Here is a 15,727-nt window from a genome sequence, read left to right as displayed (position 1 = left end):
TGTCTTATGAGACTCCCTATGACTGATTAATTTACATATGTATTCACTATCTTCCCTACTAGAATGTAAACTCCTTGGGGAAGGAACCTGTTCTGTTTTGATTGTGGCGACAAGCCTAGAACAGGGTCTAGCACTCACTCAGGAAATATCTGTGTAGTGACTGAGAGACAGTAGTCATTTCCTGATGGCTTATGTGTGTAGGCAATGAGCTTGCCTACAACCTCTGTGGCTCATTCATTTCACGTGAGAGGCTCAAAGGAGTTAAGCAGTTTGCCCTACATCCTCTGGCTGATCAAATGTCAGTGAACCAGGACCCCCACTGAGGTCTGCTTTACATCATCGGTCTCATGTGCTTCCCCGTGTGTTGGGGTGGAAGGCATCAGAGGTGGTGGGGACTGAGGCAGGGTCACAGTCTGGAGTTTGGAGCTGCAGGAAGTTACAAGAGGCTGAAGAGCACTCAGCTTCATGCTGGTGAGGAGAAAGGCATTCCTCAGCCAGTATTCAAGTTTAAGGTCGGCAAATCTGAGACAGAGGTGCATACTCCTCTAGAAATGTTTACCTTTCAGTTAGCAATGTTTCCTGGTCCTGCAACGTGATACGCTGTTTCAGCTAAGCGGGAAGGCTGTTCATTTGTGTTTACATCATGGAAACAACTTTTACAACACCTATTAAAGATTTTTTCCTCGTTTGTATTACCACAGAGGTATCTTTACTGTTTCTGACACGAAAGGAGGAAATATGAGCTTATTTTCTTACAATTTCACATTCAAATATGCAGTCACATATTTAGTATACCAAGTGTATATGTGATTATTTTATGAATAATAATTGAATTTGCCTTTTTTTCCCTAACAAGACAAGAACTCAGAAACCAGTATGATTTGAAGGTGAAATGCCAATTTATAGATTAATATTTTCATTGACATCAGGAAAAGTTAAGTATTAGCACAACATTGTAATTCTCAGTAATGCATAGATTTAAAAAAAAACAACATATTCTTCACCTTTTATGTATAATCCAGAGCTAATCCCTTCCACTGGATTTCTGAGGATCTAATTCAACAGAAAGTTATTAATTTTCTGAGTTTCAAATATTTTTCCTTCAGAGAAGTCACATTGAAACACCTGTAGTAACTCTTTCAGTAGGCTGGCTCTCAGATATTTGTAGGGCATTTCATTTGTTATTCTGTGTAATTTAAAACCTTGAGTGGTGGGAAACAACAGAGTTCAAAGAGCTTCTGAGTGGAAAACATCCATGTGCTAGGAGGTTGGTATACCCCAAAAAGTTAAACACAGAACTGCCAAGTGACTCAAAAAGTTACACACAGAATTACCAACTGATTCAGCAATTTTACCCCGAGATGTATACTCAAGAACTGAAAGCCTGTGTCCACACAAAAAGTTATACACGAATGTTCATACTAGCAGCATTCTGACAATAGCCAAAAGATGGAAACAATCCAACTGTTCACCAACTGATAAATCGATAAACAAAAAATGGTATATTCATACAAAGGAATATTAGTCAGCCACATAAAGGAATGAAGTACTGACACGTACTAAAATGTGGATGAGCCTCAAAAACATTATGCTGTGCGAAAGAAGCCAGACAGAAAGGTCACATATTATGTGATTCCACTTATATTAAATATCTAGAATGGGCAAATCCATGCAGACAGAAAGTAGATTGGTGGCTGCCAGGGGCTGGGGGTAGGGGGAACGAGGAGTGACTACTTTAAGATACAGGGTTTCTTTCTAGGGTGATGAAAATATTCTGGAATTAGATAATGATGACGGTTGTAAAACTTTGTGAGTCTTCTAAATGTACTAAATACTACTGAACTGTACACGGTAAAATGTACATCTAACCCCCTCAAATATCCCCCCCAAAACCAGAAACAACAAAAATCTGGGTTTGCTTTCCCTCTTCCCCTTGAAATGTATGCAGAACACTGACACTTCTCATTGCCTCAAATTCAAGTGCAAATAGCAGCTGGATTACTGGGGGGTTGGGGGAGTGGCCAAGGAGAATAAAATAATTAAGGTAATAATAAATGATGGTAGCCAACACTTACTAGGATTTAACGCATGACAAGTATTGTGTGAAATACTTCGATCTATCAGAGATAGTTCAGTATGGTAGGCTGAATAGTGGCCCCCAAACGTGTCCATGTCCTAATGCTTGGAATCTGTGAATCTGTTAGGTTCTATCACAAAAGGGAACTAAGGATGCTAATCAACTGACTTTAAAATAGAAGATCATCCTGGGTTATCCAGGTGGGTCCCATGTAAACACAAAGGTCTTTGAAAGTGTTAGGGGGAGCAAAAGGGGAAAGCCAGAGAGATGGCAGCGTGAGAAGGCCTTGGTCGGATGTTGCTGGAGAAAAGTGAGCCCTGAGCCAAGGTCAGCAGGCAGCCTCTAGCTGCTCAAAGCAAGGGAACAGACCCTTCCTCAGAGCCTCCAGGAAGGGACACTGTTCTGATGACACTTGGATTTAGCCCAGAGACGCCTTTCAGATTTCTGACCTCCAGAATTATAGAATAATAAATCTGTAATATTTAAGTCATTCAATTTGTGGTAATTTGTTACAGCGGTAATAGGAAACTAACATAGCCATAAAGGTCAGGTCTAATGCCTCTGCTTCAACCCAGGGAGAATAAGAAGAGAGGCAGACAAGGGGATATAGAGGCAGTGAGTGAGGAAAACAATCCATCTGAAACCAAGTATTACAGCCACAGGTAATCTCAGAAGAGCAGCGACTCCGGCAGGTCTAGGCCCACACAGGAGCTCGGGCTTCGAGATGACTTAGGGCGTCACGCAGGGCAGGGTGTTTTCAGCTCTGTCAGGAAGTGTCATCAGCTCGTGCTTCCAAAGGAAAGTAACAGCCCCAGTACCGAAGGCAGAGTAGCTGCAGCCAGGGCACTGAGCTTGCCTTGTTTTGAGGTCCCAGCTGCAGTCAGTGCCCCTAATAGTGCATTCAATAAATATTTGTGTCTTAGTTAGTAAGGACTGAGTACTTGCTTTGTGGTATGCATTGTTCCAGGCCCTTTTCACACACCTTTATTTATTTAAGCCACATGACAACTCTTCAAGGTAGAGATCTCCATTTAATAGATGAAAAAACTGAGGCTCCCTTTAATTCCTCTCCCTAGGGAACCAGAACGTTTATTTTAGTTCCCAGAAGAAAAATACACTGCCCTCTGCAGACTTGTTATACTGCTCTAAGAAAGCTAGCCTAAAAGTTTATCCCTGAAGCACCTCATTCCCTGGGATGCTCTGGACTCTACCCTCAAAACCAGGTAAGTTATTAAAACTGGATCTGGACTTAATGGGCTGCTTTCTGCCTACAGGGCCAGCTAATTAGTCTTAATTATCTCATTATAGATTCTAAGTATTTCCAGCTGCTTCTTTACCCCTATTGCCCACTCCTACCCCCCACCCCCACCTCCAATGTCTGTTTTCCAGATAGACTCTGCCAAGTCAGTGGACACAGGTGATGTGTTGATGTATTCTTCCTGTCAGAACATTAGCTACTTCTGATCAAGCTTCTTACTTGCTAAATTCTCCTGGGACAGCTTTTGCGTTTCTTTATCTATGAGAAGAAATATGCTTTGGCCAATGATTAGACACAAGGACAACTTTTAAAAACTGCATTTGACTTTCACTGATCATAGAAGAGTAATATACCTGTATAGGGCAAATAATAAACATGGACCTGTTTATTTGATAGAAGACTGGAAAGCAATCCCTTCTTCCTTCTCACTGCCCCCAAAGCCTCAAATCAATCATTCAGTCCAAATAGTTCAAATAAAAACGAAGAAGAAAAGGCTACATTTCCTAATCGATTGGAAATGTGAAAGGTGAAGCAACGACTTAGCAAAAGAATTGAGGATGTGTGGTCAGAGGGCTACAAGGTATATGACTGACCTTGGGCAAGTCATTTCATTTCTGTACCTTCATACCTACTCCATGTGGGCTGTTGTGAGGATCTAATGGGATAATGTATGTGACAGTTGTTTGCAAACTGTGCATTTGTAAATAAATGTTAGCTTTTATTACTAAAGAAAAGTTTCCTTCCTCTGTGTCTTTTTACTTCTGTCCTGAATAACCATTTGTAGAATACTCTTCCCTTTAATCAAGTCATTTACTTGTACGAAATTTCTCAAATTTAAGCTACAGATATCTTCAGGTGCCAAGAACTTGTTACAAGTCACAAATGCAGATGGATGCTATGCTACCCTCACCCCTATAGAGAGAGCTCTCTCTCTCTTAATGTCTATAAAGACCATTTTAATATTAGCATCCCCATGATCATTAAAAAATATGACTGCTTCTTAGAGTTTGGATACCTGAAGTTGCTCACTCAGAGCCTATCAACATGCTTCTCATCTGAGTAGCTCAAGAGAAGATGCAATCACAAAATGTCCAAGGAAAACAATTGTTGGTGACACTTCTAAATTTGTGGCTGGTAAAAACTTAATTTGCAACTAATAATATTTAGTTCTCCACAAAACAGAAAGTCTTGTTATAGCTCTTTTCCACATTTCCCCTCTCCAATATCTGTCAACTGAATTCACCTCCATTCAAATTAAACAAAATAGAAGGTTTTTATTTATTCCAGTATTTTATACTGAACAGCTCCCTGGAGGTTCTCCATTTACTGGCTTGGGTAATACTATCTTTCCTTTAGTTTATTAGATTGACAAAGTTAATTTAAAAATAACCTAGGGAACTTTAAGTGATTCTTGGAAGGGATAACATGCATGCGCATATGGTTGGTCACCCATTTTCATCTGTATGTAAGCTATCTTGTGAAGGGAATTTTTGTATTTATTTTTATAATTTCTTAGCATACAAAACATACATTGCCAACATGAAACACCATTCTGATGATGAAATGCTTTCAATTCTGTTCTTTATACAAGTGAACATTTTATCTAGTTTAGCCAAGGAGCAATTTGATAAAATGTTACCACTGTTTATTGCCAAAAAAACCCCTCATTTTCATCTGAAATACAACCTGGGGCACATAGCATCTAATTAAATTCATACAAAGCACAAATTATTGAATAGAAACCAAACTGCATTTCAAAGTAAATATCAATTAATGTGGCACCAATTTCTAATCACTCCAATGTGCAGAGCTTACACACAAAACATACTCAATTTATTTTGGAGGGCTGAATTAGAATATGCTTTGTATTTCCAAGAATCCAAGAATCACAACCAGTGTTTTGCTAGCAGGTTAGTTAGGTGTTCTTTCTACGTGATTCTTACCTGCCTCCCACTCAAAATCAGTGTTATAAAATGTTCTTCCTCAAATTTTGTTTCATTCAATTTGAGAATAATTCTCATTACCTAATATTTTTATTTTTTTCGTTTAATACATGGATTAAACGTGCTTTTTTTTTTTGGCAAGTGCACTATTGCTTTTTTCCTTGTTTCCATGACAGTGAATATACAATAGAAAACTATAAAACCATTTATACAGGAATTCTGACAGCGACGTTCTAGTCAACCTGGTTTGTGAGACTAGGGCTCAAATGATAAAACTGTGTTCAACTACACTCAACAAATGATCGACTGTAAGTAATAACACTTTGAACAGAGAGCAACAAGTGACTCATCCAGCACAAGAGTGGCCAAGTGTAGCTCCTCACTTGTGAATGTGATCAGACACCTAATTCGTTCTGTCTTGGAGAGCCCAATGGTCAAAGCTACCCTTACAGACAGAACCTGGCAGGCGGACCTGATTCCAGGAGCCATGGTGATGGCTTCTTGGTTACGGTGTATTGCGTGTTATTCATTCACCAAATATTTACTGAGAACCTACGGTGCAGAGATACCAGGTCGCTGCTGGCAATCACGAAAAAGGCAAAATCTGTACACCAAAGGCGCTCCACATATTTTGGGAAGAAGCACACCTCTGGTTCCTAACAAGGGAAAGCAGCTCTGGTAATAAATACCACAATTGTCACTTGATGCTTACAATATACATTATTTTAAAGGGTGAAAAACACTGATAAATAACGAAAGAATTCTTTTCCAACAATGTAGAAGTTCCATCAGTGTAGTTATTTTTAATTTTATCAATAGCCAATTCAATTTACTTATATTTAGAACCTACCATGTACCAGGCACTTCTACACAGCCTATCTTTTTCTGTTTTTTACAAGGTATCTAAAAGGTGCTCGCAATGTAGCAAATATTTACCTTAAAACAAAACAAAAAAAAACAGCTTAAAAATCAATTTATACTTTATCTTGTTATGGGTTAAATATTTCAAAGGAATCTAATTCTGGCAAAACCTAATAAAATCCTATTACTTATTTAAATTCACGTATTTTACTTCAGTTTCTCATACCTCACAGTTTACACTAAGGAACACTCAATAAAAGTAGTCTTGAGAAAGGCCGTGCGGGTCTCCTAGGCCATCATCATGTCTCTCCACTATCAATGCAATGGTAAGTGCAGCTGTGCTGTGAATATCGAGTGCTACCCTGTTGTTTAAGCCACCGTAGATTCATGGGGGTTCTCTGTCTACGACGACCACATGAAAAGCTATCTTGACCTGTCCATTCCCTTTCCAGGAGAACGTGGTGAAGATGTATGTGACACGGACCTATTTTTAGGAAATCTTCTCCAGCTAGTTCTCTTTAACTTTGGTCTCCCCTCTCTGTCTGACAGGGTCATTCAAAGAACATTTTTAAGCCCTGGGAAGTAAGTTAAGTCCGACAAGGGCTTCCCGGTCTTCTTTCATACTTGGACAACTGGGAAGGCAAGAGAGCAAGCTCCTTGAGAGCAGGGGCCAGTCTGGCAAGGTCTTTGTTGTGCCCTCAGACCTTATCACAGTGTGTTCTCTAAATGATCACTGAGGACAGTGACAAAGAACCGGCTGCTCCTCTTTTCTCCAAGGCAGCAGCCAAGACATAATACAGGCTGGTGTGCAGTATGCAAAGCTGTCACTCAGTTAGCTCTCCCACTTGCCTAAGGTACCAGATGATTGGGTTTTGCATGCCTGGTTTACACTCTTCAAATATTTATAGACAGTTCTCTTTGCCTCAAGCCCTAGTTGTCACTTAGCCAAGTTATACATACATGGTTCTTTTAATCTTTCCTTAGAAATCAATCCTGCTAAGCTCCTTAATCATTCTAGTTGCATTTCTCTCAACTTTTGGCTGTTTGTCTTTCTCGTAATTTATTCTGTTGAAATGCATGAAAATAATACAGGTGTGTGGAGCAGAGAAGGGTTTGATCACCTTTCTATTACAAGGTTCAATACCTTTTATGTGCAAAATAAAATGCCTTATCCTCTTTCCTTTTGTATGATCATGTTTTAAAAATTCATATTTAAGTTGATGGATCAATCAATACATTGCAAGAGAAAGAAAGAAAAAGTACCATCAGTATTCTCTAAGGACGATATTGTCATTGACCGAACACTCTCAGGTGTTTATAAACTGATTAATTTAACCTGCAATATTCAAACATGGAGAGAAACAGGAATCAAGATAACGTGGTCACCACAGAGAGGGTTAAGTGCCCATCCTAAGGTGCTATCTATCTGTGGATACTTCTGGTTAACTTCAGCTTTTCAACGAAAAAAAATTAAAGACAAGTTAATTTTTCCCATTATAAAAGTAATACATTAAAAAAGATTTTGAGTAATCAAAAATGAGGAAATGTTACCTATAGCCCCACTACCCCAAAACAATATTTAACATTTTTGAAGAATTTCGTTTAAGCCTTTTTTTGATGTATTATTTCCCCCTCCAACAGGAATGATCGTACCACTTGCACAGTTAAACACCTTGTTTTTCCAATTACTATTATGACAGAAAATTTCATGTCTTGCATTGTCTTCAAATCATAATTTTTAATGATGACCACATATTATAGAATCAAGTAAGTGAATGCGGATGATTTCACAATTCCCTCTGTTGGATATTTACACTGTTTCTATTTTTTCCTCTAGATTAAATGTCATTATAAAAAAAAACTGTGTGTGTAAAGCTTTTCTGTCTTTAAGATTATTCCTAGATTCGTAGCAGTAAGTAAAATGAATGCATCAAAGGATACCCAGAAAATCAGTTGTGAGGTAAAGAATTAATGCAAGTACTATCTGAAGTGAAAAATACCACCTTAAGTACGAAGATTTGTCTTTTGGCTCTGATTATAACAAGTGAATGCTCAAATCTTAGCAAGTTGTAGCAAACTGTTAGAGGTGGCACATCCCAGGAAGTTAAATGTGGTACTCCCTAGTATTTCACTTCACATTGTTGATCCCTTATTAAGTAAGCTTCAGTTATTAACCTTACCTAGATCTACCATCAGAAGGCGAGTGAGGGCTGTGTAGAAGGTGGTTCGGCACCTGAAGTCACTGAGACTGGAACTGTCACAGATGCCAAGGAAGGGGAAGTGCTCACTCTAATGAAAGCAAAAGAGCATTCGCAGTTACTAAGGCTTTACCTCAACTACCCGGACAATTCTCGTCATTCATAAAAGGAAAGAAGACTTACCGTGTGATTTTTTAGCATGAATTTCACAGCATCTATCTTCACAAGTTTTTTTAAAAGGATATAGGTAATAGAAGTTAAGGAATCTGGGGAAATATAATTGTCTTATCAATAGGTAACAAATCACAAAATAACACTGAGCTATAATGGCATCAATTTCTATTTATGAAGAATAAATATGATTTCTAAAGAGCATTCCTATAGAGATGTCTTTCATGCTGTTAAGAATGGTAATCCATTATTAACCAGTGCAATTACTTTTCCTATCTTATACATATTCTAGTTATGGAAAGGAAGAATGAATTTTATAATTAAGACACAAATCTCTTTACTATTAAAGCCTTCACAGTGGAAAATTAAAACTGCCCTTTTTTACATTTTGGGTGTAATGTGAGAAATTCTTTTCACTTAATATTATTTAATAATAAAATAATTATAAAAGACCCATAATAGACTATCAAGAAAGAGGAAACTTTTCAGTTCTAAGAAACAATCGAAGGAAATTCTGCTTGAGATGAAGGTCAGAATACAATTAGGAAGATGTAGCAGATGAAAGGTCAAGGACAACCTTAGAGGACCTAATGTTTCTCAAGTATCTACACTCAGTATGAGACATCTTATATTTGTTAACTCATCTAATCTTCACCATCACACTGTTAAATATGATTTCTGATTCACAGATAAGAAAACAGAAGCTCAGAGTAATTAAGTTACCTGCCCAGGCTCACACAGCCATGGGCCGGTAGTGCTGAGACGTGAACTGAGGTTGGCCTCCTAAGACCGTGGTCTTTCTCCTGCACGACATCACCACCTGAACAGTTCAACTCAGGATGAGAATAAAGTTGAGAAATCATAAACGTGATCACAAGGCCTGAATAATTTCTGGTTAATGCTGTCACCAAAGAAGGGCTCTAAGACATTTATTCAGTCTAAAACACCCTCTTCATTTACTTTACCCTGGTCATGTGTTTCCTGCTCCAGCTAGGGCCTCTCTCGGTCATTCCCTACCTACTGACTCATGCATTTCTTATAGGTTATAATAACCTTCCATGAGAACATTCATATTCCAGTGAAAACATACTGGCTCTTTTCCTTCACATCATCTCCAAGTGTAGAACTCTGTATATTGCGTCTGTACAGGGGCACTGATAAGTCTAATTCTAAATTTTAGTCACTCAGATGTAAATGTAGAGAGTAGAAAACACATTGGAACACAAGTCAAGAAACCTGGGCTTTTGGCTTAAGTACACCATTCAATCAGCTGGATGAGCGTGAGCTCTACACTCAGGCCTCTAAGCCTTAGTTTCCTTCTCCGACAAATGAGAAAGGATCCTATACGCAAACTATGGGTCTCACAGGATTGTTGTGAGGATCGATGATGACAACGTCTTTGCCAATTATAAATCAGGGAGGAAGACACAGAGATGCTGAGAATGCACATTTGCAGACTGTTCACTACTTGCACGGTTAATTCTCACAATCCCACAAAATGGGCAGTACTGCGTCTGTTTTTCAGATGAGGAAACAAACTCAAAAAAATTACATACAACTCTCCAGAAGACAAACAGTAAGTAGGATTTAGATTCGAGTCCCTCTGGCTCTCAAGCAGCCATTGCAGTTGCATATTAGCACGTGTATTTGGCCCACCTCCACATTATTAGATTGTAAGCTTTCCAGGAGCAGGGTCCGCGGCTGTGCGTTTCCTCAGCACACTGCTCTGTGAGTGCTCAATCAACTGTGTGTTTCTGGCAGGCTGAAGGGCAACACGATCAGGACTGATAGATGGCATGCCTTTCCCTCCCACAAAGATGCCCATTTGATGATTGTTCCTGCTGTCAATCACTGAGCAGAAGAACTGCCACTCACACTTCACTCAGTTAAACAGGGTGGGGATCAACAAACTACGAAATATCTTAAGTAATTACCAAATACAATTCTCTTAGAATTGCGAAGTTAAAAGTGACAGGGTCTACGGGTAATAGGAATGCTGCCATTAATAGGAATCTTCCGTCAGTGCTGCTAATAAACAGCAAGTCATGTTTTGACAATAGAATATTTATGGTAGTAATAAACAGAACATTCACAGGAAGAATCTCGTCTGCTAAAAACACATTTTCTGCAGAACTGCATCTGTGCACTTTGTAGCCAGGCCAGCCTCACTGCCTTTTAATTATATTCGAAAGAAAAAAATGATTAAAAATAAATTTTTACTTTTTGTCAATGATGGAAAAGAAATTAAAGTTCATCTGAATATTTATATTCCTTTCTAAGAATTCAATTCAAAGCTAGTTATAGTCCTTAAGAAGGTCTGTAATGTTTTTTTAAAAAGCTAAGTGGATGCATTATTTTACGACCTTTATACTTTCCTCTTATTCTTGTCTAAGAGACTAGAGTATATGGCGCACATTTTAGTTGGGTGGAAGCACTGTAGTCGGGTGGCGTTCAGAACAGCCCTAACAGTCAGTGTAGTAATGGTGGTTCACAGTAACCACAACGGTGATAGGAATCTGGTCTACTACTAGTGAGTAGTGAGAGAATCTAGTACACAGAACATGGAAGTGGTAGAACCAAGGTTCAAATCCTAGTCTGTCTGACAGTAAAGGATGAGCTCCTTCCACTAGGTTACATCATATCCATGGGACTTTAGAGCGGACAATGATTCTATAGAGATTACCCGCTTCTGGACGTACCACTGAAACGAGAACCAGGTCCCAGGAGGGACAAGGAAACTGTTCTTTTAGGAGGGAACCAATTCATCATATCCCAGACTGAGCAAACTCAGTCCTGGACGGTTATTTACTCAGCAAACAAAATTCCCAGAAAATCCCTTTCTGTATCCATGTGGTTAGGAAAACACTGAGGAAGGTGAAGATGGTCCTATTGATAGCTAGCATGACAAATGGAGAAAGGCAAGAAAATGTGGGAAAAATGGTATACCTTAAAGGTGGTTGAAAAATTTAAAAATCTGTATCCTTTGAAGAAGAGGGTAACTACATTGAAAATGAACTAGTTTCTTAAGTTACAGGAGTGCCACACACTTTAATTTCGTAGATGACGGGCACAGCAGTACCAAGTATGACTTCCATGTAGGGTATCAAGCCTTTACTGCAGAGTAGCAACCATATTTCACCAAAACTACACCACCACTAATTATAAACAACAATATGCTATGTGCTACTAAAAAGAAAAAGCTTTTTAAAATACCACCAATTGTAAGACGTATCTTACATTGTTAAAATGTGAAGAGATTTCTGTTTGAGAATCAAAGGAGTAGCGCAATAAATATATGGTTTTCACTAAATACAAGAAGGTGGATGATTGTACTGACCTAGGAAATTATTTAAAAGCCATACGTGTTTACAAGCAGTTTTTGTAGATAGAATTGGATTCTGATGATAGAAGAAAGTTCACAAATAAGAAAATTACATTCGGAAATTACTGTAGATAGATGATAGTTACAAAGTATAATTACTGGAATATTAGTTTAGTTATTTCAAAAATAGGATTATGTTAATGAACCCTACTAGATGAAAAAATCCAAGTAGGTACAACCAAAACGAAGCATTTTAAGGGATACTAATAATTACTTACAAAGAATAGGAGTTAAAGGCTTAGTTACTCAACAAAAGGGTCAACAATATGTTAAAATGTCCACTATGTGAAGTTTTGAAACCATAGAGGTGGGGAAAAAAAAAAGTCCTAATCTCCAATAATTTACAACCTTATAGGAGAGAGTATTCGTCAATACTAAGCTATATATTCATCTCCAGATATATAGATAAGAACTAAGTGTTCAAGAAAGTTAAGAAAAATAAAAAAACGAAAATGAAGAAAATTAATATTTAGTGAGCACCTACTATGTGACAGGGTCACTAGTACTAGGTATTTTATTTTTGTTAGATAACGTACCGTGTTTCCCCAAAAATAAGACCTAGCTGGAGAATCACCCCTAAAGTGTCTTTTGGAGCAAAAATTAATATAAGTCCCAGTCTTATTTTACTATAAGACCGGGTCTTTAACATAATATAATATAATATAATATAATATAATATAATATAATATAATATAATAATACTGGGTCATATACTAATTTTTGCTCCAAAAGATGCGTTAGAACTAATTGTCCGGCTAGGTCTTATTATCAGGGAAACATGGTAGATCTATTGTTATATATTTATTTAATCCTTACAAAATCCTAAGAGGTAGATATTAATAACATTCCCTTTCTAGAGATGAAGAAACTCAGCCTCAGAGAAATTAAATGACTTGTTCATTTTCTTTTAGTTAACACAGTGATGAAGGATTCTAACTATTTCAGGATGCCCTTACTAAGTCTTTAGCAAGACCTGAAAATTTAAGAGAGACCTCACTGAGTCACAATGGGTCAAATGAGGAGAATAGCATACGAGTATGTGGTGGTTCAGTGAAAGAGAACGCTGCAGGGTGTCAAGGGGAAGGTAAAATAATTTTCCCTGGCCCAAGGAACAGTATCAAGTACAAACTGTGGTTGAATGGTGGGTCAGGAAATTAGTTAGGGGAACTCAATAAGTCAAGTACCGTTAAAGGACTCAAATTCAAATCAATAATTTTACTTTGACCTGAGAAGCAAGTAGAAGTCATTCTGGGCTTTTGGGAAGAGCAATGATCGGATTAAAACAATACTTGAGGAAGGTAACCTTATGAAGCAAGAATTTAAAGAACTGAGTGACGGTCTGAATAAGTGGGCTCTAGAAGAGTAGAAAGAGTAGAATATTTGATTCCAGTACAAAAACAAATAGAGCAGATAAATTATGAGATGATTTTTCCATGGATGACAGAGACAGAAAACAAAAAAAATAAATCAACATTTCCTTTGATGAGAAATGTCAATGGAGGTATGCCTGTGGGAGGTATGAGGAAACTAGTTTTATTTAACATTCTCAAAATCATCTGGAGATGGTGGTATTCATCGAAATAAAGCAATACATTTTCATACTATTTCACCAAAGCAGAATTACTAGTGTTTATTACTAAATATTTCCTGGAACAGACATACCCAATTTTACTTCCATCCTTCATCCTTATTTCATTCTAGACCTTTGTTTAATTTCTTACCCTCTACTCTTTCCCGACACTCACCTCATTCAGGATTCACCCCCCAAGAAGATCAGTGACAGGGTTGAGAACATCTGGTTTGCACATGACTTGTACGCTTAACAGTTTGTGTATATGCGCTGTCTAAATGACCTAGAATAAAAAGGTCTCTCAAAGCCACCATATCAAAATGTTACATACCCATATTACATTTAATGTGTAGATTTTCAGAAAATTAGTGTGTAATGTATTTGAGTTAAATTTTAAAAATAATAATACAACGAACTTTGAGCTCTTAGGAGAAACATTGAAAAGAAAATTTGAAATTAGGATCAATTTTGTTAGAATTAAAACATCTGTGAAGGCAGGGTCTGTGTTTCATCTGTCCTTTTGCCCTCTACCCAGCAAATGCTTACTTAATATTTGCTGGATTGAAAGAGGCCAGTAAGAAAAGTAAATCATTAAGGTGAGCATGGAATTAAATTTAAAAATCACTATTTTATTCTTTCTTGATGTTAAATCTAAATAAGGATGCAGTTCTAGTTACTGCACTTAAAACTAGGGTTTCCAGGCGGGAATTCCTGCCCATTCTTAGGAATTTTCTTCACTTTCCCGTTCCCGAATCCCAAGGAAAGTTGGTCAGGAAATTGGGAAAATTGGCTCCTTGAACCCAGGTGGTTGGTAGTATTGGCCATCACTATGTGGAAATGATTCATCGTGGAGAACAGAAAGCAGTTTATATCTCGGGATTCGGGAATGGGAAAGCGAAAAAAATTCCTGAGAACAGGTAGGAATTCTCGCCTGGAAACCCTATTTAAAACAAACAAGTAAGCACAAAAAAGACAAATGAAGCTGGAAGAGATTTGGAGTTGAAAAACAAAATCACATGGTCATCAAGTCGCTTGGACAAGAAATAAGACTCTGGCTTGCAAAAACAAAAACTGAAATAAACTAACAGATAGATTTACGATGCATGTGGATAGGAATTATATTCGCCAAATCCTGGTGTACAGGAACTAAGGACAGTCTCAAAGTCTTCGAGAATTAGTCTGAAGCCAAACGGAAGGAATTAATAGATTGGTGCAAAAGTGATTGCGGTTTAAAAGATTAAAAATAATTGCAAACACTGCAATTACTTTTGCACCAAACTAACATTTCTATGTAGCAGATAACCTGGGTCAGCTTCATGGGTGTGCAAAGCTGTCCGCTTGCACAGGATCCTGGGCTCGGTTCACCGCTCTGCTGTTGAGCCCTTGAAATTCTTAGTGATTTCTCAACAAGGCACCCCACACTTTCATTATGTCCTGGGCCCACAGATTATGTAGGTGGTCTTGCAACAATAATACGGAGAAATTAGTAATCCTCAGAAATGTTGAAGTGAACAGCAACAACTGGGTAAAAATGAGTTTGGAAAATTTCATGAATTAATGTAGAACTCTTTTTTGGGGCTGTTTTAAAAGGCTAAAGATATTTTTGGGTTTTCTTAAACCTTTGAGGATGATGTAATAAGGGGAACTACCAACAGAGGGCCTAATAGAAAATGAAATTTCCTTTCTCATTATTATCTATCTGAAACCCAAAGTGAAGCAAGTTCCTGCTGTAAATTTGAGTAAGTGAAAAAACTGCAGTAGAAATATTGATCAATTGTTTTTCAAAGGAAGAAAAACTTGAAATAATGATGAATAAACAAACAGAAGTTTGGATGAAATAACCCTTTCCTCCTCCTTCCTCAGCATTTAACACAAGTTTAAGTTACTTTGATTGCTCTGTACGACCGTTATTCTCTCTAGCTTTCTCAGCAGCTTCCTCGTTCTAATCATTTGAACAATCTCCTCTTTCCCAGTTACACAGAAACCACAATTTCTGACTGGAAAACATTTCAAAGAGGGAGAAGGATCCTCAAACCCGACCCTGGCGGGCCACCCCAGGACACAGCCATTGCAACTCTGTGCATGTCAGAGAAAGCTATTCGGAATCTAGAATTCTTGAAAATCAGGCTTAGAAATTTAAAGAGTATATTAAAACGGTACTCAGATGTATTTGCTAAATGTATTTTATATACCCCGTGTAAAGAATTTGATGGGAAAACATAAACTTTTTCTCAAAAAGGCCATGGGGTCTGAAAATTACAATAGTT

The 15,727-nt window shown here is 37.8% G+C and overlaps 1 protein-coding gene across 5 annotated transcripts in view; it reads right to left on the bottom strand.

The window, feature by feature from the left end:
* RANBP17 (RAN binding protein 17) overlaps nt 1-15,727 on the bottom strand; it is a 255,244-nt gene that overhangs the window by 68,509 nt on the left and 171,008 nt on the right. For all 5 annotated transcript variants that reach the window (XM_081035898.1, XM_081035899.1, XM_081035900.1 and 2 more), the window contains 2 exons: nt 8,521-8,584; nt 8,320-8,428 (listed from right to left, as the gene is read on the bottom strand). In XM_081035898.1, coding sequence (XP_080892024.1) covers nt 8,320-8,428; nt 8,521-8,584 — 173 coding nt within the window. The remainder of the gene's footprint in view (nt 1-8,319; nt 8,429-8,520; nt 8,585-15,727) is intronic.

This window comes from Rhinolophus hipposideros (assembly GCF_964194185.1).
Source record: "Rhinolophus hipposideros genome assembly, chromosome: 23".
Taxonomy (NCBI): Eukaryota; Metazoa; Chordata; class Mammalia; order Chiroptera; family Rhinolophidae; genus Rhinolophus; species Rhinolophus hipposideros.
The sequence above is the reverse complement of the archived record's forward strand: the minus strand, read 5'-3'. Positions and strand labels throughout refer to the sequence as shown.